General features: G+C 41.0%; 2 protein-coding genes across 14 annotated transcripts in view; both read right to left on the minus strand.

The window, feature by feature from the left end:
- Positions 1–5,917, minus strand: part of CLIP4 (CAP-Gly domain containing linker protein family member 4) — a 46,816-nt gene extending 40,899 nt beyond the window's left edge. For 2 of the 6 annotated variants that reach the window (XM_035321862.1, XM_035321859.1), the window contains exons 1-2: positions 5,226–5,440; positions 4,643–4,766 (exon numbers count right to left, since the gene is read on the minus strand). The gene's annotated coding sequence lies outside the window, so the exon portion shown is untranslated. Of the gene's footprint in view, positions 1–4,642; positions 4,767–5,171; positions 5,441–5,898 lie in introns of those variants that run through there. The other 4 variants (XM_035321863.1, XM_035321860.1, XM_035321861.1 and 1 more) reach the window with 3 other exon arrangements.
- A 543-nt stretch (positions 5,918–6,460) lies between these two features.
- The window catches only part of TOGARAM2 (TOG array regulator of axonemal microtubules 2), a 62,068-nt gene continuing 43,937 nt past the window's right edge, over positions 6,461–24,591 (minus strand). For 7 of the 8 annotated variants that reach the window (XM_035321854.1, XM_035321852.1, XM_035321848.1 and 4 more), the window contains 8 exons: positions 22,994–23,229; positions 21,863–22,021; positions 20,667–20,784; positions 19,264–19,367; positions 17,677–17,881; positions 16,272–16,488; positions 11,044–11,130; positions 6,461–8,775 (listed from right to left, as the gene is read on the minus strand). In XM_035321854.1, coding sequence (XP_035177745.1) covers positions 8,519–8,775; positions 11,044–11,130; positions 16,272–16,488; positions 17,677–17,881; positions 19,264–19,367; positions 20,667–20,784; positions 21,863–22,021; positions 22,994–23,229 — 1,383 coding nt within the window. In that variant the 3' untranslated portion in view covers positions 6,461–8,518. Of the gene's footprint in view, positions 8,776–11,043; positions 11,131–14,678; positions 15,166–16,271; positions 16,489–17,676; positions 17,882–19,263; positions 19,368–20,666; positions 20,785–21,862; positions 22,022–22,993; positions 23,230–24,591 lie in introns of those variants that run through there. The other variant, XM_035321856.1, reaches the window with a different exon arrangement.

Raw genomic sequence — 24,591 nt, forward strand, 5'->3', positions numbered from 1 at the left:
CCATTTCCACACGTCTCATGTATGCCTGCTGTTGGGAGGAATGGGTTAAAAAGGGAAGATCAGTGAGCAGGATGGGGTGAGAACTGAAGATTGGTAAGGATGACTGTAAATACACTCAAGTGACCTTGAAGCTGGGAACAGCTAAAGCCTGGAGAGTTGTAACGTAGGAAAACACATGTATCTTAACGATTGCTTTTTTTCTTCTGCATGCTTGAGGAGTAGAACATCTGAGTATAGATAACATAGGTATTTGGTAGATTTGGAGGTGCCCTATTGGATGTGCTTGAGATACCTTCCTTAGTACAGAGGAGATCGAAACACAGTGAAGATCAAAGCATGGTGGTAAACCACACCTGTGCAAACCCTTGGAAAACAGGTGTAAACAGAAGGTCAGCAATCCTCTAACATAGACTGAGCTTAGTAGTGCCTGCATCTGCACTTGCGTGCCTCTGCCTGAGTGTTGCTTATAAAATAAAACAAAACAAATCCCCCCTCCACCCTGCCTGCTACCTCAAGGCAAGGCACTACCTGTCAAATGCCAGAACAGCAGAAATGAATGTCCCCCAAAATAGCCACCACCATAGCATAAGTAGCATGGGTATTGATAGACTTGGAGGCACCCTATCAGACATGCTTGAGCTCCCTGCCTCACTACGGAGAGGATCAAAGCATTGTGGTGAACTACACCTCCATGAACCCTTGATCAACAGGAGCAAGCAGCAGATCAGCGATCCTCTAGCATGGACCAACCTTATTCACACACCTGCCCTGTATCTATTTTGTTCCTCCATTGCTAGCACTAGATCATTTGCAGCATTCACCACCTTGAGAGAACATTTTACCGGTGTTCTGAGCTTCAAAAACTGGCCTCTTACCTTCCCTTCTCATCATAATCTTTTCTCTTTCTTTACTAATACAAAACTCTGTGACTGCATTAAGTTACCCTGTGAGGATTTCTGGAGATAGACCATACAGGGTACACCCTTGAAATACATTATTTTAAAGTAGAAAGGGGCAATAAGCCTATCTTACTCCATATGAATCCCTCCTGCTAAAGTTTTCCTTCAGGTAGAGATGAGCTGATTATATAACAACTAAAGAGAAACTGAAAGCTTTCAATGTTACAGATGACCTATCATTTATTATTACTACTACTGAGCCATTGGGTCTTTTAGTATATGAAGGAATCAAAGCTGAAGCCTAAGGATGCTAACAAAGACCCATCTTTCCCCAGAGCAGTAACTGTAAAGTTGTGAACAAAGCTTTCTAGTCTTCACACCAGACACACAAAGCATCAAGGTCAAGATTGCTCTAGAGATAAAATTAAGGAAATTCACTAGCTGCTCAGTTTTTAAAAGCAAGCCCAAGAAGTCAATCTAATGGGGCAATTTCCACCTTGCAGCCTTACTTTCTCTTACGCCCAGTATCAGTTTAAGAGTTCTTACATCCAAACCGGAAATTAAGCTTCCCAGTGCAATATAATTACTTTTCGGAAACATTTTCCTCCACTTTGAAGCTTTGTGTCTCTTTGCTTACACATAGACAATCAGGGCACAAGACAATGCATGTTACTGAATTTTTATTATTATTATTATTTTGAATATCAAGTTTTTAAATCAATAATCTGATATCCATGTAAATTCCTTCATATTTGTATTTCAGGGAAAACACATGCATATACATGCAAGCATTTATCATAACAGCCCTGGCATGCAAGTGGGTTTTCCATATCACATTTTTTCATGTGGGTGACCCAACAAGCATCAGGGATGCTCTACTGTCCCATAGTGATTGGGAGTCCTGGTAGTCAATTACCTATTTCTGAGCCTTAGACAAATTTCATATCACAACAATCCATGTAGCAAATTAAGATGCAAAATAAAGAAATAAAATAGAAAAATCTCACAGACAATTAAATATATATATATATCAGTACATTCTTCAAGTAAAAAAAAAAAAAACACAGGTCTGAAGAACTATTTATTATAGAAATAGCCAATAGAGAGAGAACCCATATAATGCACATCTGAACTCTGCTAACCCTGACAATTCAAAGATTTTCTATTTCTACAGCATTCCCTTGAAAACAACAACAATGAGAGATTAATTTTTTCCACAGAGGTAAAGAAAAAAAAACACCTCTGTGATCACCACAGCACAAGGAATGCAGCAGGGTTTAGATACTCAATGGATTCCCAATTTCCTTTGGCTGACCTACTTTCCTTTGCCTGTCTACTCCCAACACACAGTGAAGATTGTTGTGACCTCTTCAAAGGTTGTTTACAAACCAGAAAAAAATAGAAAGTTACTTCTTTAAATAAACAGTGCACTAATAACTTTAAGAGTCACTTGATAGGCTTAATTTCAAACTCCTCTCAGTCAAAACAAGACCAGGACTTGTATGAGCTTCTCCAATCTTCTGATAATACTTCCCAGGAGACCAACATGTCCAGAAGTACTGGGGATGACTATCTCTCACCCACCCATTTGTGCACAATCCAGTACTGTAAAAAGATAAGCAGCACTAAAAGCTAGTGAGGTGCCCAGTGGATCCAATTATCTCATCTCTAATTTTCTTTTCCTCCAAAATTTGCATAAAACTGATCCAAGACCCAAGCTATATCTACATTTTAGCCAAGCACTTACCAATCCTCAGTAGCATCAGAAAGAGGACCCTGCATCAATCACGTGTTTATTATCACATTAGAAAAATAAGAAATTCTTCTGATATGAAAGAGGGATTACTTCAAAAAGAGAAAAAAAATGCTACCCTTCAAAGAGTGGGGACAGCAGCTGGGTATTAAGTTTCACTGTCTTTTCTATCATGTCTTAAAAAGTTCTGAAAGAACACTGGAAGGGGAATTAAACAAGAAAGTCATTTCCATAATTTTGTCTTCAAGAAAAAACCCTGAAAGTGCATATTCACTGTGATGGTAATAGCAACCCTATGTGCTCACAGACTGAAGGGGTGATTTGTTTTTTTCCCTGCAATATGCTAACCTTCCTGGACTTTATGCAGAGACCAGGATTAGATCCATAGCTGAGCTAATACACACGGACACATAAAAGAGATTTTGTCCTTCAGAAAGCCTAATTAACACATCACACATATATTTTCTTCTGCAACATCAGAAACTGGCAACCGTGTAGAAATTGCTGTCAAAATGTTAGAGTTTGCATTAGCCTGTAAAGTATTTTTCCCTCAGGCAGAGGAATAATGGCAACTACAAATTAATATGTAAGTTTAAAAGATTCAAATGATTATGAAATGAAACTTAAATATTTTTTAACAGGCAGTGCCATCAATAATTGCACGGTCCACCAAGAGTCTGAGCTGAAGCCAGAAGTGCTTGTTCCAGCCACAGAGGAATTTGTTACACTGTGAAGCACTGGCCCATGGCAATAAGTTATCACATAGCCCTCTGCTGAACGGTTGCTCTGGCTTAGGTATAAATATAGCTCATGGCAGATGAAGTCCCCGTTGACTGGATGAAGAGGAACATCACAGCCATTTTTATAAAGGGTAGAAACAAAGACCCCAGGAACTACGGACTGGTCAGCCTCACTACCGTGCCTGGGAACATCACGGAACACATCCTCCTGGAAACCACGTTAAGGCATAGGGAAGATAGGGAGGTGATTCAGGTCAGCCAACATGGCTTCAGCAGAGGCAGATTGTGCCTGATCTAGTAGTCTTCTATGATGGAGTGAGTTCTGTAAGGCCTTTGATCCAGTCCCGCACAACATCTTTGTCTCTCCAAATTGGAGAGATGGATCTGAAGGGTGGACTGTTCACTGGACGAGGAATTGGCTGGATAGCCACCTCCAGGGAGTTGAGGTCAATGACTCAATGTCCAGATGGAGATCAGTGATGAGAGGTTTTCAAGGCCAGGATGGACGAGGCCCTGGGCAACCTGTTCTAGCAGGTGGCATCCCTGCCTATGGCAGGAGGTTGGAAATAGGTGATCTTTGAAGGTCCTTTCCAACCCAAACTATTCTATGATAAATTTGAGTAACCCTTCTCACCTTTGTTGGCCTCATGCTCAACTCATCCTCCTGCAAGCAAGTCACAAACAACTCTATTTGACTGCCGTTCCAGGTAAATATGCATATATATGCCTTTTGAAAAGCACTGCATCTTTTCCTTATAAAAGGTATTTCATTTTCCTAATTATAAAACAAGACAGAAGACAGCTATGAGCCAGAAATAATTCAAATTTCAGATGTACAAAACTTTGGAATTTAGGCCAAGTTTTCTTTGTTCAGACCTTCTGTGAGTACAGAATACATACGGTTAGAAAAATTCATTCTAAACAGGACTTTTTCACATTCACCGTGTCCTAAACATATTAAAAAGTGATGTCATTGGAACACTAAATAATAACTAGCAGCAGCGGGTGCCAAAAGAGAAAAGAGAGGACCAGCAGGAAGAGAATAGGGTGGGTAAAATTTTTTCTTTATTGGAACTGCAGTAAGGAAGAACTACAAGTCTGAAAAAAAAAAAAAAAAAAAAAAAAAAAAAAAAAACATCTTCCTACGTGTGAAATGTAAACTACTGTCAACCCTGGTATGGGCATACTGACACTATTATTTTCGATGGAAGCATTAATTGCAGGATCAACAGGGAATGAAACAACAGTACCTGCCAGCAGTTGCCAGATTGCACAATGACATCCCACAGCTGCAAGGGCAGCCTGCAAGAGGTCCAGCCTGGAAGGGCACTTACCAGAGCAAGTGGGCTGATTTAGCTGGAAGTCAGCTGCCTCCTGAGAAAACAGAAGAATCTCATTTTGTTTGCACTGAGTGGTGCTGAAAATGAAGAGCTGCCAGAACAAGACAGCAGCCAAAGAAAGAGATCTTAATATTGGCACAATTATATCCATATGGAAGTCATCTTATTAGTATAGCCAATTTTCCTTCTTGTGCTGAATCATGCCTACCATTCAAGTATCTGCACTGACAGGAGTACATCAACTCTAAGCAGTTTTACAGCCTATATTGTGCACACTAACAGCATACAGAGAGGAGAAGAAACATGCAAAGTAACACATACAGACATGAGCGTATCAGGGCGCATACTCCGGTACATGAAGCTAAAGCAGCAGCAGTCAAATCACATGCAACATCAAATTTCAGGCTGTGCCTGAGAGCCTGGGCATGACTGCAGTCACCTGGGCACGGCCACTTGGCACTTATGTCCTGGAAAGCAGAAGCTAACGACAAACCTGCACATCCTGCAGCCTTCACGGCAGCCTCCAAAGCAGAGTTTTACTTCCCATTCCCAAATGCAGCAAAGGTGCTAAACAACTGTGAGAAGGACAGCCTTCATTCATCTGTAGTACAGCTATTAGTACAGAGATTTTACAAGCTCTTTTACCACAGCCAATTGCATTTGAAAAGTAGTTGGGAGCTTTTAAGGATACACAGGGGCAGTTCACTGGCTCATTTTTTTTAATTATTTTTTCTCAGCTAAGGATACCAAGGCGGAGTGGAGGCTTAAAGGTTCAGGTCAACTCTAATTTTAACTAGATAGATTTCTCTCCTCTGCTTATATCAAAGGCTTTATTACAGTATCAGAATTCAGTGTCAGCTGGCGGGGATTTGTTAGCAATGCCAGTGCTTTTATTCCCACCATCACTATTTATCAAGGATGAAAATAGCCACCTCAGTGCAGTCCCTCTCCCTCCACTCGATAGAAGGACTCAGCAGCTGGTTCCCAAGCCCACCTTTAACCTTTGCAAGGGCAAATTCTGCCAGAATCACCTTAGTTACACTCCATGATATAGCAGCATCTCTGCAAAAGCACTATCTACCCAGCGTGTAGGGGAACATAAGCTTTCTTCAGTCCTTCATGGTGGAAGTCACGTTACCCTTTCTCTCCCACCTTCCCTTAATGACCTTCAGCAAGCAGGAGACTATCTGTGACAGCCAGGATCTTTCTTGGGGCTCTGCCAGGTTGTATGGTAGAGTAAGCCAACGTACATAACTGCTGTACATATCTTTTGCTGTACTAATCTACCTGGGTAGCCGCTGCACTGCACATTAAACACAACAATCAAATGAATTAAACTGGTCCTATAAGTCCAGCTTGCAGTCTCCTTTCTAGTGAGATTTCTGGAACAAAATAATAATAAGTTACAGAAAAATGTTTATTGCTTTACAAGTTCTAGAAGGTCAGCACTGCCCTGGGTTTTGTTCCTGCCTTCCAAAAACCGTAATAGCTTCATAATAACTTACCATATGTGCACCTGTGCAAGCATGTGGTAGAAGAGCTCACCTGAGCTGACTTAACCTGGACCAGTTAACCCCTGCTCCTCTATTCTCGCTGCATGCTGTCACTTTGTCAGCTAAATCTGATTTCTCTGTGGTGGGAGTAGCCATGTCATGGGGAAACTGTCTCAGCTGGAGAGTTAAAAAAAAACAAAACAAAACAAACAAATAAAAACACTTAGACAGAAAATAGGTACCAGTAGACAATGCTTTATTCTCATCAACTGTGGGGAACAGCATGCATGAAAGCAAAACTCAAGGCCAACAGAGAGTTAAGAATCAAGTTACATGCGTTACTTCTTAAACATACTTTGCAAGACCTACAACTAAAACACATAAAAAACAGGTTCTGGGAGGCTTCTTTTGAGATGTAAAAGCCTTTTTCTCCCAAGTGCAAAAACCCCTCCCCACATCCCCAAGAGCCCAAGCACAGTTGAAGTAAAAATAAACAGCTTTTATTCAGCCCAGCTAAAACAGCCTGCGTAGAGCAGCATGTAAGGGGTTCCAGAGGGAGAACGGTGCAGAGGAGAACTGCAAGAGCAACTTTGGAGGTAGAGAAAGCAAAAACAGGAAGCCCTCTAGAGATATCACCTGCTAAAAAAAAAATATGTATGTATATATTACCTTTTAAAATAGACCTCAGACAGTAGCCAACTTCAAGTGCTTAATGAAGTGACAGTTCAAGATCTGCTTTTTAAACTCTGCCACCTTCTAACGTGCATCATTCACTTTTAGCACTTTGGTGCATACTTGTACTCTGCAGAGCCCTAACACACCTGCAGAAGTCCTGTGCACTATCATGTCATTCCTGTCTCTGGTGAACCGTCAGAAAAAAATTCTAATACCAAACTCCAGAATACTCTGGCATATATCCAAGAACTGTGGCTTCCACCAGGCTCTGCAGGATCTCCACACACACCAGGGTTTCAGAGCCAGGTCCCTAGGCTAGATCATATGCCATGTCTCTTCAGAAATGAGTTCCTGACCACCCCCTGCTACCAAAAGCTAGGAGTTAAAAACAAAACAAACAAACAAACACAACAGCAGAAGAAACAGCCTAAAAGAGTCAATTAAATAATTTCACCACTTCAGTACTGTACTGAAAAGAAAAAGTGTTTCTGTAAGAGGTGACCCAATGCAACATCATCATCTAGCAAGCTGGAGTCCTGTATAGCTTTAGCATACTAAACAGGTGCAGCAAATAAATGTAAAAGCCCAAGACTTTTGGGATGGACAGATCTCCCTGCAGTATTCTTTGGCTTCCCAACCTCAGGTAAGATCCTTGTAACTCTCAAGAGCCTACTAAGGCTCTTGTAAACTTCCATAGCTCCATTATGCCTCACACCTTATATATGTATGAGGCAAACTTTAATTTCTTGAAAGAAAGATTTTTTTTTGGTCTTTTCAGACATTGAGAAAATGTATATATTAAAAAAGAAAAGCTTGGCTTTATTTGTTTTATGGTGCCCACCCACAGCTTACCTCTCTCCAACCTCTGTAGGATGCCCTCAGCCCACTTGCTACCCCAGGACCTCTTGTGTATCACCTGCCACCCCCTCCAAGGGGGCACAGCCCCCCTTCATGGCCCCTCTCCTGCACCTCCCCAGGGGTGTCCCAAGGTGTTTGGAGGCACTCAGACAGCACTTGTCACCTCTCCATATCAGTCCATTGCATGGGGAAGCAAAGGGGACTAAAGACAAGAGGTGTTCCCTAAAATAGGAGGAAAATTTCAGCAAACACAGAAAGATTTCAGAGAAATCTCAGGTACCTTCAGTACTTGTCCTGGCACTGGAGGTCTGAGCTTGACCTGGACATCTCTTTTGCTGCTGGTGCAGTGGCAGCTACAACATCTAATCCTGCAGCCCACATGTTTTCAAAGCACATGTCTTACTTTATAAGTAAATATACATATATGCACATCTCTTACTTTCCAAGTATTTATATAAATATGTTATTTTCCTTTTTACAGTTACAAATTGCATTTACACATGGGGTTTTATTTTTTCATACCTATATAAACATCATAGGGAAGAAAATAAAACTTTTGAAAAATACTTCCTTTTAAAAAATAAAAATAATAAAAAAACTTACATCAAAATATACTATGTACATCTGTAGCTATAAACTCTGTAGGGTAAATCTAGTGCTTCAAACCCAGAACAAAACCAATGCCAGGGGTTCCACCCTCCTCTCCACATGCCCCATGCAGTGCCTTACTGCCACCTGCATGGAGAGCACCAAGCCTTCTTCACCGGACATCCAAGTCCAAAACATGCCAGAGGTTTTTCGCCACGTGCTGAGGCTGGCCAGCAGCGTGCTCCTTGAGGCTGGAGCCCATCTCTTGGTAGAGGCTCTTTGCAAGCTTGGTGACTGCAGCCCTGACGTTGCTGCTCCGGCCAGGCAGGACCCCGTTTCCAATCATGTTGCTCAGGAAGTACCAGAGCACGGGCAAGGCGTAGCGCTCAACCACAGGGGCTTTCCGGGGATAAACAGATGCCACGAGTACTGCCAGGCAAGAGAGACAAGTTTCTTAACGTCTTAACACAAACAAGTTCTTACCTTTATTTTTGGTTCTTTGAAGGCTTTTCCAGTTGATACCAGCAAGCACAAATAGCCCCAATGATCCAGAAACAGGCAGCAGAGGCTGATCGTACACTGAACAGAATAATTGACCTCCGACGACCTTAATTTCTCCAAATCAATAGCTTTGTGTCCAAGATAGACTTAGTAAAGTGCATTATATACATCTCGTAAATTGTTTCACTAATTACTTGTGTATTACAAATGACAAAAACGTCAAATCTCTTTTTATTTCCTTTAAGAAGTCATCTAAAGAAGCTGTAAAAGATTTTGAAATGCAGCTTAGAGAAATAATTGAAAAATTTCTAATAAAAAGGATGATTACTTTTTTGTGATCTTTGATGAAAAATGCCATGAGTCTAATCTGGCAGTTCCCTTTTGCTCAGTGGCACACAGCAAATGGCAGTAATATACCACAGTTCAGAACTCCAGACCACAGAAATGCATGATGCTTGACAGTCTTATTAGAAACATCAGTGACTAACTGATATCTCTGGCAGAATTTTCTGATTTGAGGTTTTTCCCCTCATACTTGGTGGCCTCTAATGAACAGCTATTTCCAGCTTCAAGATGTCTAAGGTAATAACCTATACCCCATTGCCATGGCATTTGAGCATCTGACAACTTAAATGGCATTTATCTACACAGAGTTCCCTGAAAGAGTGAAATAGAGACAGAAACTGTTTCATAGGGGGCTGAAATTGAACCAAAAAACAAGCATTCCTTCTTACTCTCTGTGAAATCTGTTCTCAGCCCATTTTCTGAACTGAACTATATTAAATACAAACAAAAATTTACTACCAACAGGCTCCTTGCATGGCAGATTTTGCTGAGAGATCAAAATCTGAAATGGTCTGGAGACACAGTTCTTATTTTCTGTTCAGTGGAAAAGTTATGCAGAAACCATTTATTATCCTGCAGGGGAAGGACCACCATTTTCTCTATGCTGCTCACCCAGCATCAGTCATCAACACTTAAACAGGCACTGAAAGTACCTAGGAACAGTTCTGGTAAGCAGAACAGGGTTATTACACCTGTTTTAAAATGGAAGTTGATTTGAGCTTGAGTGCTATTAAATACAGCAGTCACTATGGAGCTTCAGACGAGAAAGAGATGACTGTTCCCACAAAGTCCCAGACAGAACATCTGCTCTCTCTAAAATAGTCCAAATTAATGTTCAAATGCTTTATTTGAAAAAGAGATCAAAATAACTGTAAAATTAAATTATATTATTATGGAGATTTACGTTATTCAAATTACCTTTAAAGGCCCTCTTTAATTCGCTATGGCTAAACATGTCCTTTTGAGATCCCTAACGAAACAGCAAAGTGTATTAAACCATGAATTAAAAGATGCTGGCATAATTAGCAGGGGCTTTAGCCCTAATTAAAGCAAGGCTATAAATCGTTTTCTCTTGTATTTATAGAGATTCAATTTTTATTTTTTTTTTATCCCTTGGCCATTGCCACTCATAGTAAGCTACTATTATAAATCAATTATCAGCTGCATTTTTAAAGTGTAGGACACTACTGATATAGAAATAGACTGTTTATACATTCTGAAATGGTCAGTGTCATATCTGTAACACAGGCTGGGATCCATGGTGGGTCGGGCTCAACTGCTCACTTCTGCCCCTCTGTTCTCAAATCCTGCCTTGCACATTATCCTTGCCTGTAATATTTTGTCTGGAGTTTTCACCTGCACTGCAATCCCCAGGCTCTTCAAGATTCAGCCACAAAAGTTTCCAACAGTTAAGGCAAGATCCCATGCTGACAAAACAAACTGATCCTCAGAAATACCAGTTACCATAATTTTTTCTATAGGATGGTCATTCAGTTCAGGAAAGGGACCTCTTAGAGACTTCCTTGACCTTTACTGCACTGTCCGTCAATGAGAGGAGCTGGCCAGGGTATTTTTAGCTCCTTTCTTTCCTGGAGGTGGATCCTGAGATGCCCGAGTGAGAGATCAGCTCTGGAGTCCCAGTTTCACATCCTGCATGCCTTGACGAGCATGCAGGTAAACCCTGCCAAATACAACTTTTATGTGTATTTTGCAAGAGGAAGAAGCCCAGGATCTTCTAGTGATTGATGAGCTACTGCATGGTATATTCAGAGTAATTTCCTCTAAATATTTGCCATTTTCTGTGCAAGACTGCTTGACTTAAACCCGGAGATTGACTGAAGCAGCCGATACCTGACAGATGTTCTGTGACATCCTGCATAGCTCGACCGCTAAGGAAACGCACTCGGTGGGCAAGCACTTGCAGCAGTAATGTGTTATCTGAAAGAAAAATATTTATTTCTGCTTACTATTAGAGGTTATAAGGAAAAAAAAAAAAAAAAAAGGAAGAAAAAAAAAGAAAAAAAAATAAAAAAAGGGCAGAGGCAATGGCATTCTGTAAAGTAAAATAAATTTCTGCTAGCTTCTGTGTTCTTACATTTGCTCTTTCTCTAGAGCTTACCTGGGAGGATTTAAAATTCGAAAAGAAAAGATTTCATTTCACACCTGTAAATACAAAGTTAACTGCTGTACAAGGAGCTGTATTACATATTTCTCATGAGGGTCCTCAAAATTTAAATCACACGTAAGCAGGGCATAGGTTTTGCGTGATGGAGTTTTGCAGAGATGAACCTCTCCCACCTTGAAGAAAATGGGTGAGAAGGCACAAAGGTCCACACATCCACTCACTCTTTACGGATAAACTGGTGTTAAATCTGTAAGTTACATGGGGGGACCTATGGACAAGACTCCAAGTTACTTGCACAAGAGAGAATTACCTGCTCATCACTAACACCATGTCCTCTCAGTGGCTCCTGTAACATCTCTGAAATCAGAACTTGGCACAGAGACTGAAAAACTAACTGATTTTCCAATATTTGACTGTTGTAAGTTTTAAAAACTTGTAAGTTTTAAAATACGTTTTTCCTATGCTGGCCATTGTTGATTTGGGTTCTTATCTTAATTTATAAAATGTTGCCCAGACTGGTCTGCAATCCTCTAGTCTTATCACTTTGATAAGCTGAGCAAAGCTTCTCTTGGAGACAGAATGCTCATGGAATGTGCCACAGTACCTCGTGGTGTCTCCAGGAGTGGCACCAAAAAAGCAGATAACTTCTTTGAGAACTACTACAGAGCCAAGTCCCAAAGTGGTTTTATGTAGCACTGTGCTATTAAGAGCTCCTTTTTACATGAGATATAAAAAGGAAGTCCCTAATGATCTTTTTGCAAGCATGAAGTGAAGAATTGATCCTGTTATTCTAATTAATTTTCTGCTTTGGTAATTACAGTCTTCTCATTCACCTCTCTAAACAGACACTTAGCTTTTTGCCTCACAATGCTGCCATATTGGCAGATGCTGTTTCACACTTGCTGTTCCTCTTCAAAGAGTTACCTTACTGCTGCTGCTTTGAAAAAAAAAAATGAAAAAGGAAAAGGAAAGAAAAAGAAAAGAAACAGTGAGATCTGGAGATTTTGAAGCAGTACAAAATGTTAATTAATTGATAATATTGATATCTACACAGATTTTCATGGAAACACTTGGGTTTTGGATAGGTGAGAAGGAATTAATTTTATTTTTTATAGGGAGATTAAATGCATAGTCACGACTCACCTTTCAATTGAAGGGTTTCAAATGCCCTGTGCATTTTGAAACACTAAAGCTCCAGTCAATAACAAATTTACCCAAGCATTACTTTAGCTGCCTCAAAAGACGGAACAGCTTTTAATGGCTGTTAGAGGAAAAAGGGCAGCAGGCAATCCATTTCTTATTAACTCAGCTTTAACTCTCGGTACTAGATGTTAGCTAAACCTGCTGGCCACAGGACAGGTCCAGCATTTGCAATACAAGCAAAAGAAGAAGCTGCTTCTCTGTGCTCTCACTTTGCTGTATTAATGCTTATGGGATAGATTTCCTTTCCCTTTTTGTGGAGGGCTGGTCGCTCTGGGAGCTACTCAGGCTGGTGGCCTTACTCCACACCCTGGTGCCAGGCAGTGGCCATCTAAAGGATTTTTCTTTCATGACAGATGACAGATTAGGATGGATGTAGGAGCAGAGTAAGATCTATGTCTTGGTGCCGTAAGTGATAAGACTTGATTTGCCCCCATCTACAAGGTGGCTCCCTCCAGTGAGAACAGGGTCCAAGGTCACAGCTAATGAATTGCTGCTGTGCGTGACCTTCAGCTGGGAACATCCAACTCGATCTCAGGGCTAAGCTAGATGAATGATTTAGGTTTTATTTGGAAACAATTTAGTTTATGGATAGGATTTTTGGTTTAGGGAGTAGGAGAAGAGTGGTGTTTGTTGGCTGGACGGGATTACTGCTTGTTTCCTTTGTGTTTTTGTTTGTTTGTGTTTGGTTTTACATTGAGTGATCAAGCAGCCTTATAACCAGCTTTCGTCTCTGCATGGATCATTAAAGGTGACAGATGAGGAAATCTCATCTAAAACACAGAATTTGCAGCACGTCAAGACAGAGTCTCAGAGCAATAGCAGGGCTCGTAGCTAGGAAACTCAGTGGAGCAATGGGGGCAAGACATTGCACTTACTGACTCTAAACTAGAAGCAGTATCCTTTAGAGAGTTCTGTTGTTGGGGATTTTGAAATTGTAAAGGCAAACATTTTTAAAGCATGAGGAAAGGTTTAGCTCAGGTATTTTGGCAGTAGAGCCTTCCTTCCACCACCAAAGCCCTAAGCCTTGAATTCTGAAATATTTGTGATTCAGTTGCCTGTTTGAATTTGTGCAAAAAATGAGCAGATCCAAAAAAATAAATAAATATACCCCACCTTATTTGTCTGAACATGTCTCTGTGCAAAGTCTTTCTGGTAAGAGATATATGTGCTTTCCTCCTGTTCTGACATATGCCAGTGCTGAAAATTTAAGGTCATATCTCAGAATTGGTGAGGGGGGAAAGATGACAGAAAGCTCCACACAAAACCCTGAAGGCTTCTGTTTGCCACATCCTCAGGAGGATTCTGTGACTCTTCCCCACCCTTCTCCCAAGCACCACAATAGGACCAACAGCAGGCCAGGTCTTGCACCCTTCTCCCCACAACCCCATATTTAGAACATAGAAAGGTAACAAGTCAGCAAATTCACTGGGTTCACAAAGAGGCTGATGTGGAGAAATTTGTTAGTTCCCCTTTAAAGCCTACTTCTTCAACAGTAAATTTTTCAGGCATATTCACCCAGTGCTGCATTTTCACAGCTGACATAAATCCGTGTGGCAAGGTAATTTACAGCAGACCTTGGCCACGTAATTATTGGCTATAGCAATCTTGCCCCATGCAGAACAACATTTGGAACGAGCCATCATTTACACCTGGATTTATACCTGTTTGTTCTAAAGAAATGAACTTGGCAAACCATAAATTCCCTTTAAAAAAAAAAAAAAAGATGGGAAAGGTAGAAAGTAGACAGGATCGGCTAGTGCCCATAACGTAGAATCATCCAGGAAGCTGTTCTGCAGAAGCTCTGATGCACCAGTATCACATCAGCAAAGCAATTAATTTTGGAAGTCAAACTGGACCCAAACAACCTCCAAATGTCCCTTTGTCCTTGAATTCTAGTTAAGTTGTTCAGCTCCTTCTATACCAAAGCAGACAAGGAGCACAGAGACAAAGACTCCCGAGAATTTGGGGAAATGCTGGTACACATTCAGGCTTGTCTAGAAATTGGTGCATAAGGACTGCACCATCGCAGCTTCTTGTTACCCAGCTTACCAGTTACAGCTGGCAGGAATTTAGGTCCTTTGATATATAGCATAGATGATATGAGTGATCTGCAAATTGGCATCAACTCTGGAAGCCAAGCACTTTATCTGGAAACTGCTTTTCTGCAGTAGATTTTAATCGGTGAAGGAAAAAAAAAACTTCTAGTGAACACTTTTAGTGATAGCATCCATCTTTCCAAAACCAAACTCCTTCCATGCACAAAGACACACACACCATCTCTCATCTCACATTTCAACAGAAGTCAGAGATGCAGTAAATAGCACACGAGGAGCCCCCAGGAACTGGAAACCTCTGGTCACAACTGCAACAATGACATCCATAGCACAGGTGTTGTCAACGTGCTTCTAAATCTACACCAGAGGATCAAGAGGCAAATTCAGTTCTGGATTTGGATTCAGGTCTGAATCTCACTGAATTTTAAACACTAGACTGAAATTATATAAATCCATAAACACCCCCAGCAAACTACACAGATCAGTCTTGGTATCCTTCCCTGGTGGAAATGTGTGCAAGAAGAAAAACAGTCAGTGCTGACACCTCTCCACTAGATCCTTGCAGAGGGATCCTCCAGGGGATCCAGATGCCTAAAACAAAGGGCATAAGAATAAGCTAAAAGTCACAGAGAATATTTTCTACAGACTTAAGGCTGGTTTCAGACTGTGTCCTCCGGCTGCAACCAACCCTAACAACCCCTCCTTAATTTAGAATGCCAGCCAGGTCTCTAACCTTGTGCTCACTGTTGTAAAATATTAATATCAAACACAAAACTTAGCTGAAAAAAAATGTTAGCGGAGACCCCCTGTACTTCACTCCTGTCCTTTTCTTTCTGCTTTTTTGATTCTCTTATTTGTAGGTTACTGTCTACAAATTAAGGCAAACTGAAACCTGTGGCAGGGGAGGGGAAGTGAAGAGTCACCACATCAGGGCAGTGTCTCCATATCCTTTTAAGAAATACATGCTAGCCATGTGTATAATCAGTGTCTTTCTGACTATCCAGCAAGCCTTTTCACCTTCATCTATCTCCCCTGTGATTTTTCATAACACATAATCTTATCAAGGTCTCAGTCTTCAATTTCAAAGGGACATTTTCATTTGGGTCGTATTTGGCTAAACTACTACCTAAAAACTACAAAATGAGTGAGTGAGCTCAAAGCTTTAGGTCAGCAAAGTCCAGATACATCTGCTTGAGAGAGTCATCACTGCCAGAGTATGGAAAAAAAACAGCAAGGGCAAAGAGCCTACACCACCCTTCTCACAGCATGAGTCAAAGAAAAAATACATTACTTTCACCTTGTTTTAGTGGGTATAAACTTACTGGAATTAACATTCCAGTAAAAATCCAATTCAATAAGAACAAAACATATGCAGTTTCTCGGGAGGAAGAGAGAAAACTGACATTAAATGCTAGTTGCTTCCCTCATACTCTTTTGGCAGGAGTTTAGAATAATGCCTATAACGTCCTCTCTGCTGAATTAGTAATCATATAACCCAGACGATAAGCAGAGTCCATTCAGCTGCACATCACAAGATACAATAGATTGGGATAGAAATAATTCAGTCAGGACTTCATAAACATCTTGCAACAGCTCAATCTTTCCACAGACAACAAGAGCTATCAACAGACTGAGTGTTCACTTGGCTCTGAGATGGAGAGTCCACACTTTGAGCCTAAATCCAAGTTCAGCTTTACCTAGGTGAGCAATGGATGCCTCCAGCACCTTCACAGCTGCAGTGTATATCCCTGTGTGCTTTGAGTTCAGGTTGTCAGTGACTGCTGCTACCAGAGAGATCAGCACTGGGTGTAAGCTATCTCTGAGGATGGGTGTTATTGAAGCGAGAGCCTCCAGTGCCTGCTGATTCACTTTCTTGTTGGAATCCTGAAGTCTCGGGACAAAAGCATCAAAAATCTGTTAAGAAAACAAACATTAGAGCTGGGTTAAAATGTCTTTGTTTCTACAAGGGATGCAGAAACAACTTCCCAAACAAATAAAAGACAAATGTAATCCTTTCTGTCAAGCCAGTGCTTACTGGCACAAGTTCACTGTTTTCGTGTGGGTTACTCACTGTAGTATTTGCACAACCATGCTGGTTTAAAACATTTTCATGTTTTATTACAAGGCTGTGGTGAGGGTGGGAGAGTTTATTTGGAGTTTCTCTTTACTTATATATCATTAAATCATTAAATCACCTTAATAATGGGGAAAAAAATCTTTGACATGAAAACAGGTATGAAAACAGCTATTTATGATTCTCATTTTTCCATAGTGTTGTCTCAAGGACTGAGGGTAGATTTTATCTTGCCGAAACTGAGTCTGGATGAGATCCAAGTTTTGTTTTATCTAGCTGTCCCAGAACCTTGGTCTGGAGGATAGCAGGGCTCTGATGAACTCTTCAGGATCCAGACCATCACTCTAGCTAACCATCTCTCTAAGGCAGACTTCTCAAGTTTAACATGCCATGCTAATTCTCATTGAAATAGTTTCAATCAGTTTATCAGGTACCATTTTCTGGAAAAGGGGAAAAAAGCAGATGCTAAGACGAAAAGGAAGCCGTATCTCCAGACATTTTCCTTCTCTTTGCAAAGAGAAAAGAGAAGCCCAAGAAGAGTGAAAACAAGATTTCCCAATCAAGAACTGGATGAGAAAGGAAGGAAACAGGCTGAGTTGTGCCTTCACATGACAAGATAAAGTGTACAGACAATCCTTTATTTTTTATTTTTTAAATCTACCCAGCCTGATACTTCTCTTCCCTATCCCAAGCCATTTTTCTTCTGAAGAGTAATTACCAGGTTTTCAGTGGCTGGATTTCCTTTCTTTCTTCCTAATAGAGGAACAGAGACAGAAGAAGCTACAGCAATAATAAATTCCATCATCAACCATGAACAGCAGCACCAACAGGCAAAAGACAGAGAAATACATCTGGACTGAAATTACTTGCCTTGAAACCTGGAGCTGAATTAAATTATTTTTGTTGAGAAGGGACCAGCTTGTCCTGAATGACTAGCAGGTAGTGCCAAGACACGTGAAATTAACTTTACTGTGACAGGCTTTGGAAGGAAACTGAAGGGAAAAAAGCAATGGAGATGTCCTAGATACCTGGACAATGTTAGCTGAGATGAGCTGGGGGTTGTTTTTGCAATGATCTACAAGAAGTACTACTCCCTCCATTCGTGTCTGAAACTCTTTGGCTGTCAGGAGCTTGTTAAGCTCCTTGAGTTGTTCAATCTCTTCCACAGTGCGAAGTGATGTGTGCCGGACTGTCTGACGGGGTAAGATGAGGACGTCAGAGACAGACCTTGAACTGGAAAATAAAAACAAGGTAAAACCTTTTGGTGATAACATCTTTAGTTAATTGTGAGGAAAATATCTCGAGGAGACTTCCTAATAGTGTGATTTCAGCTAGATCTTGATCTGAAAAGCAACTTGGATCTCACAACAATAATTCTAGGAGACAACTTCCAAATACCTTTATCACTACTGCTTATAGAGGAAAACCAAAGCGCCAAGGATGGAATTCATCTCACTTATCCTCAGATGTCTTCCAGGTATTCATCTAGCATCCCTTTGTGGGGAAAAATAGGCACTACTTTAAAGTTATGAATTGTTTATTCTAAAAGAAAATTAAATGTCCTGGAGAAGTGTCCCTATAATATGTATGGGAATGTAGATAAATAGCTCGGATGCATCTGAACAGGTGAATCCCACTAAGAGAGATTAAAGGGCATAGCTGAAAGGATCCAGAGGATCAGTAACACAGATGAAAACCTAAGCCAGCCAGCCAACTATTGTGCTTGCATTATTGCTTCCCTAGGGACTGATTCACAGCTTAACCCTCAATGGGAACAATTCCCTTGGATCAACCTCTGCCTGGCATGAGTGTGGGGGCACTCCTAACCATGCTGGTGAGGTGTGTGGTCACCTTGCTACCACCACTGAGCACAACAGGGCTACATAAACCCACTCTGTAGTCAGAGGAAAGCAGGTACAAGTAACTTTCCCACTAGCCTGGGGAGACCGAGTTCCTATCTTGAATCTTGAAACACTGCTGATCTGCAGTGTTTTTTTGTGGTTTTTTTTTGTTTGTTTGTTTGTTTGTTTTTGGGGGGGGCGGGGAGGGGGAAACCTGCTGTCCATCAACCAACCAGTCATGGGTCTAAACGGCATAAATAGCTACAGAAAAAGTCCACATTGAGATGTATGTCTTCCAGAGCTGCTCAGGAACTGTCTTGCTAATGCTGTTTGAAAGCAGCTGATTCAGCCAGGTTAAACCACGTGCATGGAAAGTGCCATTTTGGGGAATGGCATCTTCCTTCCAGACTGGAACTTCTAATCAAAACCACCCATATAAAAAAAAAAAAAAAAAAAAAAAAGACTCCACACAGATAAGAAGACCCCACCTGAAACCGTAAGTCCCATGTCAAACAGCAGGCATGACTCTGACAGCCTCCCTAACACTCTCCTGATATTGGCTCTTCTGAGCTGCCACTGGTGGTAATCTCTTCCTCTCTCAATTTTTGTGGAACCTCCCTCAGAGAACTTATATTCAGCCTAGTTGCAGAAGCAGATATTTTAGCTAGAAAACAATCTCTGGCACAGTTCAGCTACATCAGAAAGATTTTACTGAAGACAAGACACAAAAAGCTTGCCACATGCTTTGTCAGATGAAACAGAAGTGTTCAGTACCCTTCATCAGAAGGCAGATTTTCCTGGGACACTGTCACACCGCTGCTCCTAGACTCCCTGCGGCCCTTGGCAGATGGAAGTTCAGATATACGGTCTTCTATCCCCTAAATACATATATCAAAAAACAAACAGACATTAATTTATAAAAGATAAAATAGGAAAGCATTTGTTTAAGACAAAGATTATAACTAGGATCACAGCTACAAAAATAGGCTTAGGAACACATTTCATAATTTAGAGAGAGAGGCCAAAGATTCAGAGATCTCTACTGAAGATTTTGTTATCACTAACCTAATGCAGGTTGTAGGTGTTACCATGATTGGTAGCAGTATAAAGTCTTACAAAACCACTAGTCATAAGCATAAACGGGAATAATGCAAACTGATAGGGAACAAGCCTTCTCAAAGAGAAGAGCAGAAAACTTTTGAACTCTCTGGAAGTTGGCCTATTATATTGGGGGTTGATTTGGTTCATACTCTCTCCACTCCTGCACAAACACACATTCCTTTCTAGAATATAAGTGGAGAAGACAGAGAAAAAAAAAGGGGGATGATATTCCACTGGCTGCTGAATTCATGGAGCTTCTTTGAATAGAATAGAATCATTAAGAAAAAAAAATAGGAAAAAAAAATCTATTAGGAAAAATATATATATTAGAAAAAAAACTTCAGGATCATCTGGTCCAACCATCACCCTACCACCAATGTCACCCACTAAACCCTGTCCCTAAGCACCACGTCCAACCTTTCCTTGAACACCCCCAGGGACGGTGGCTCCACCACCTCCTTGGGCAGCCCATTCCAATGCCTGACTGCTCTTTTTGAGAATAAATGTCTCCTAATTTCTAACCTAAACCTCCCCTTGCACAACTTTAGGCCATTCCCTCTAGTCCTATCACTGGTTATCTGGGAAAAGAGGCCGACCCCCAGCTCCCCGCTTCCTTTCATATAGTTGCAGAGAGCATGACATCAGGGCACTATTCCTAGAATACAGATAATATAGCCACAAATTATGCTAGCTTTTTGTATCTTTTGTACATTTGGGAAATTTCTTGGCACAATTACTTCTTTCATTTGTTGCATTTTGCGGGGGGGGGGGGGGGGGGGGGGATGAGCAACAGGGCATTTTGGGGGGGATTGTTTTTATGGATGGAGGTAAAATCATTTTCTCTTATTTCCCTTTCTTGTTTGTTGTTGATATTCAGCATATACCCACTTTATTTCTAACCATACTAATTCCTTCACTGTCTGCTGATAAACATGCTAAGAATCAACAGTTCATTTCCAGGAGCAAAATGATGCAACAGAAGAAGAATGAGATAAAGAAAGATTGAATATTTTAAATCTCATATTAGCAACATCAGTGCATGCATAAAGGAAGCATCTCTCCTGCCAAGCACTTACTTTCTGCTTAATTGTTGCCATAACATCTCGCAAGTCACGTGAGGGGATAAACTGTTTCAAATACCCATCAAATTTTGGATGACTCATCAATATATTCAGCATTTTCCGTCCATAAAACCTAATACAGGGAAGAGAGAAATGAATAACTGTTTTTGCTACAGAATGTTAGTCTTCTTCTCCCTCATTTTGTGAATAAAAAAGAAACAGATTAATACAATATGCTGAGATTTTGAATTCTCACATGCAGTACTTTCATAAGAAGGTATCCATTCAGCAAAGAGAGATATTTACCCCTACTTGGCACCACTGTGCAATGCTGCTAGATGAACACAGCAAGCACTAGAGGACACAGGGCAACAGGAAAGTACAATTTCACAGTGAAATTGTGGAATGGTTTCTGTGGGATCAGAGGATCCTATGGGATGATTGGAGTTCATCTGCTTTGCTGCCAAGATTAATTTGCAGTGTCATGCTGCCACTGTACAAAAATTTACCTTCCTTTTACTGGTATACAAGCTAGGACAAATCAACTCACCTTTACTATTTACGATTCTATAGTACAGGTATACCGTTAGTTACTTGTGTGTTCTTGCCACCTATTAATTGGAATTTAGAGCAATAGTCAAAGTAAGGGCTTTTTTGTTTGTATTATTGATGTTACCGTTTTTATTACCTGCTATGAAACAACAGCTATCTTCAGGAAGAAATCAGTAATTTGTTCAGCCACAGACAGCAATATTATACAACAGATAGAAAGAAAAAAATGTGAATAGCATAGACAATTAGATCTTCAGAAGGGATTTAGAAAGACTGAATACGTTGCTTGAAGACAAATGGAATTTTTCTAGGAGAGTCTTAACCTTACCAGAAAAAAATGCTTGGTATCCTCACATAACGAAGAGTGGACAATGCTACAGCTTTTTGTTGAGCACATAGGACCAAACAAAGTTGTTTGACTGATTAATCTGAGCTCAGCTGATCTGAATAAAGAATTATTCAAGTCACAGGAATTTGGCAGTGGTCCTTCTTGCTGGACAACCTCATGTTACCCAGTACAGTTGTTTCCCTAAACACCATTATCTACACTAGGAAGTAATTTTCTTAATGTTTATTTTACCTTCCACTCTTTTGTTGTTTTATCATGGCCAGACATCATACAGCTTTCAGTTTTTAGGAGGTAAAATTAAGATCCTCACCTTGTGTCCTGATTGCAGTCCTGAGCAAGCTTCACCAGCGTGTGAACCAGCAGCTCAGTACTGTCACGTGTGCCTGACAGGAGCTTTTCAGCTCCAATTTGCTCCATCACAGTCAGTAGGTGTTCAGCTGCATACTTCCGCACCAGGACGTTGCGATGACTGGAAACAAGAGCAAACATTTATTTGGCAGAGGGAAAAAGAAGGACAGAAATACAGGCCTTGGTCACAGCATGGTCTCTGTCATTGCTGGGGGAAGCAGGTATGAGTCCTTGCTGCAATTTTTACCAACAGGAGACGATACTACCCTCAGACAAAGAGAGAAATTATGTACAGGGAGGAGGAAGGAATTCAATCTCCCTGAACTATTTGATAATTATTTCCTGAAATTACTGACCTTGAGAAAGAGGTTTTTGAAAAGCTAAGGAAAGGGTAGTAGTCATTTTATCCAGGTTGTCTTTTTTAGAGGGTGCCTATTCAAAACTATCAGAGACAGCACTAACATTTTAAGGCAGCATCTGCTTCAGATATCTCATGGGAGTCTGCATGTGAAGGTGCCTGTGGAGTGACTCACCATCTCAAAGCCAACACGCGGCATCAGTTTGAATAGAAAGTGTAGCTCTGAGGACACAATGGTCAAACAAGCTCCTCTCAGCAGGAGCTGCACTTGTTGAGCAGGTTGTGCCGCACCCAGCCCATCCTCCCATGTGTGCTCCTAGTCCCAGCAATTAGCATCCCTGTCTCTCAAGTTAATGGCATAATGATGATGCATGTTTTTTCCCAGCACCTCTGTGGTTAGCATTGTGAAATATCAAAGGGCACTCACTGCTGCAATTTCCATTGTCCCTTTCCCCGCAAAGCCACAAGACTACTACCAACCTCTGCAGGGACTTTTGCTTCCCCATCACTCACCACATCTAGACAGTGTTGGCAGACTGTGAGAACAAGTAGGCTATAGCATGGCAGAAGCAGATGACAAGAGGAAGGGAATGAGGATGATCAGACATTACAATCACTGACTTCACAGAAGACACAATAGAAAAACCCTTCCCTCTTCTCATTCTCTGTATCCCATCCCTTCCCCCCACCACGCAATTTAAGGTGAAGGATATCACTAAGAGAACAACCACATACTTGACCCCACTAGCCAGGAGAGCAGCCATTGCTCGTGCAGGAGTCACGCTCCCCACCATTATACCAAGGGATCGATCAGCTGCTTTCTGAATGAACTCGCTGGAGTCCCCTGTCTTCTGGAGCAAAGCCCGAGCAACCTCCTCCACCTCCTGGTCCATGTGTTTCTTCATGATCCTGAAAAGCTCTCCAAGAGTGCTGATCGCAAAGCGAGACACCTTCGAACGGAGGTTGTTCACCTAGGGATGTCATGAGGGGAAATATTAGAATCATCTTGTAAAGAAAATCAATTTCTCTGGACAGAAGTTTCAGGAAACACTATGATTTTTTCCTGTATCGAGGTGGAACATAAGAGCAGAAGATCACAAGCATAGAAAAACAACATCTAATACCAACATCTTCTGTGGCTTAGGCCCACTGACAATCCACTTTCAATGAGACTGCAGTCCTAAGAAATAAGTTTATTCTATGTTTCACACTTTATGTGAAACAAAGCTATGCTACTTTGCCTACAATGTATGCTGCTTTTATTTCAAGCCCTTTTACTGAAAGGAAATACATAAATAAATAATGTAAGAGCTGATTTTAAACTACAAAAGCATAATTAAGAAAGACAAGGTAGAGGAAAAGTGGCACTTTCCTCCTGTCCAAATATGTAACACCAGCCATTTAAATGCCCACCAATGAAATGGAGAATATAGGTTCAGGTTTACAGTCAACTAATTCACAACAGGGACTTGAGTCCATCTGCTCTGTCTACTCAGAACCCTAGCTGTTGGACTCAAGGCAGTCAAGGATCCTGAAGGATCACAGGCAATTACAGCTGCTTTCATTAGGTTTTTCTAGCTGTCAGTGCTGCTCTGGAGTGACCCCTGCTTCAAAAGAGCTCTCCTACAAGGGCAAGAAAGGAACATCTGAGGAATCAGGTGATTCATTCAAAAGCTACTTTGGAGGCCAGCCCAGTGTTTCTTTCTGCCAGACTTGGTTGTTCTTGCTAATAAAAGGGAACAGCATGAGGGCTTGAAGTGCTTGTGAAAGCAAAAATCTAGAACTGGAGACTGGAGAGAAATGAAAGCTGAGCAATGGCTCTGCACACAAGTGTATGCCGCAAAAAGGAGGGAATTTCCTCAGAAATATAAAAGTAATGTCACCATCAGATGAGTTAAACTGAAAGGTCTTCTCCTAACTCCGATCTCAGATGGAGAGAATCCAAGTCTTGCATATGTAAAGTTTGAAGAGACCAACACAAGGGACGTTCAGGCCTTCAGCATTAGATACTGGCTAGAAGACAAGGACTTTAATGGAAAGGAGCTAAGTCTTACTGTATTGTGCAAGCAAAGGAAAATTTAATGTGTTCGGCAGCCATGTACAAGTGTACAGAGTACAAGGCCACGAACAAATGCTGAGTTGGAAATTCTGTCACAAACGTTTCCAAGGAGCTTAGGTTAGGACTTTTTTGTTAACTTGATAATGAGACAGTAAACCTGTGTTCAACTGACCAGCACACACACAGCTGGGATGCTCCGAGCGCCCAGTGGCTGGAATGGAAATTCAACCAGCATATGGAGGCAATGGATCAATGGAAAGGGCAAATCACCAAA

Source organism: Oxyura jamaicensis, chromosome 3 (genome assembly GCF_011077185.1).
Source record: "Oxyura jamaicensis isolate SHBP4307 breed ruddy duck chromosome 3, BPBGC_Ojam_1.0, whole genome shotgun sequence".
NCBI classification, from domain to species: Eukaryota; Metazoa; Chordata; class Aves; order Anseriformes; family Anatidae; genus Oxyura; species Oxyura jamaicensis.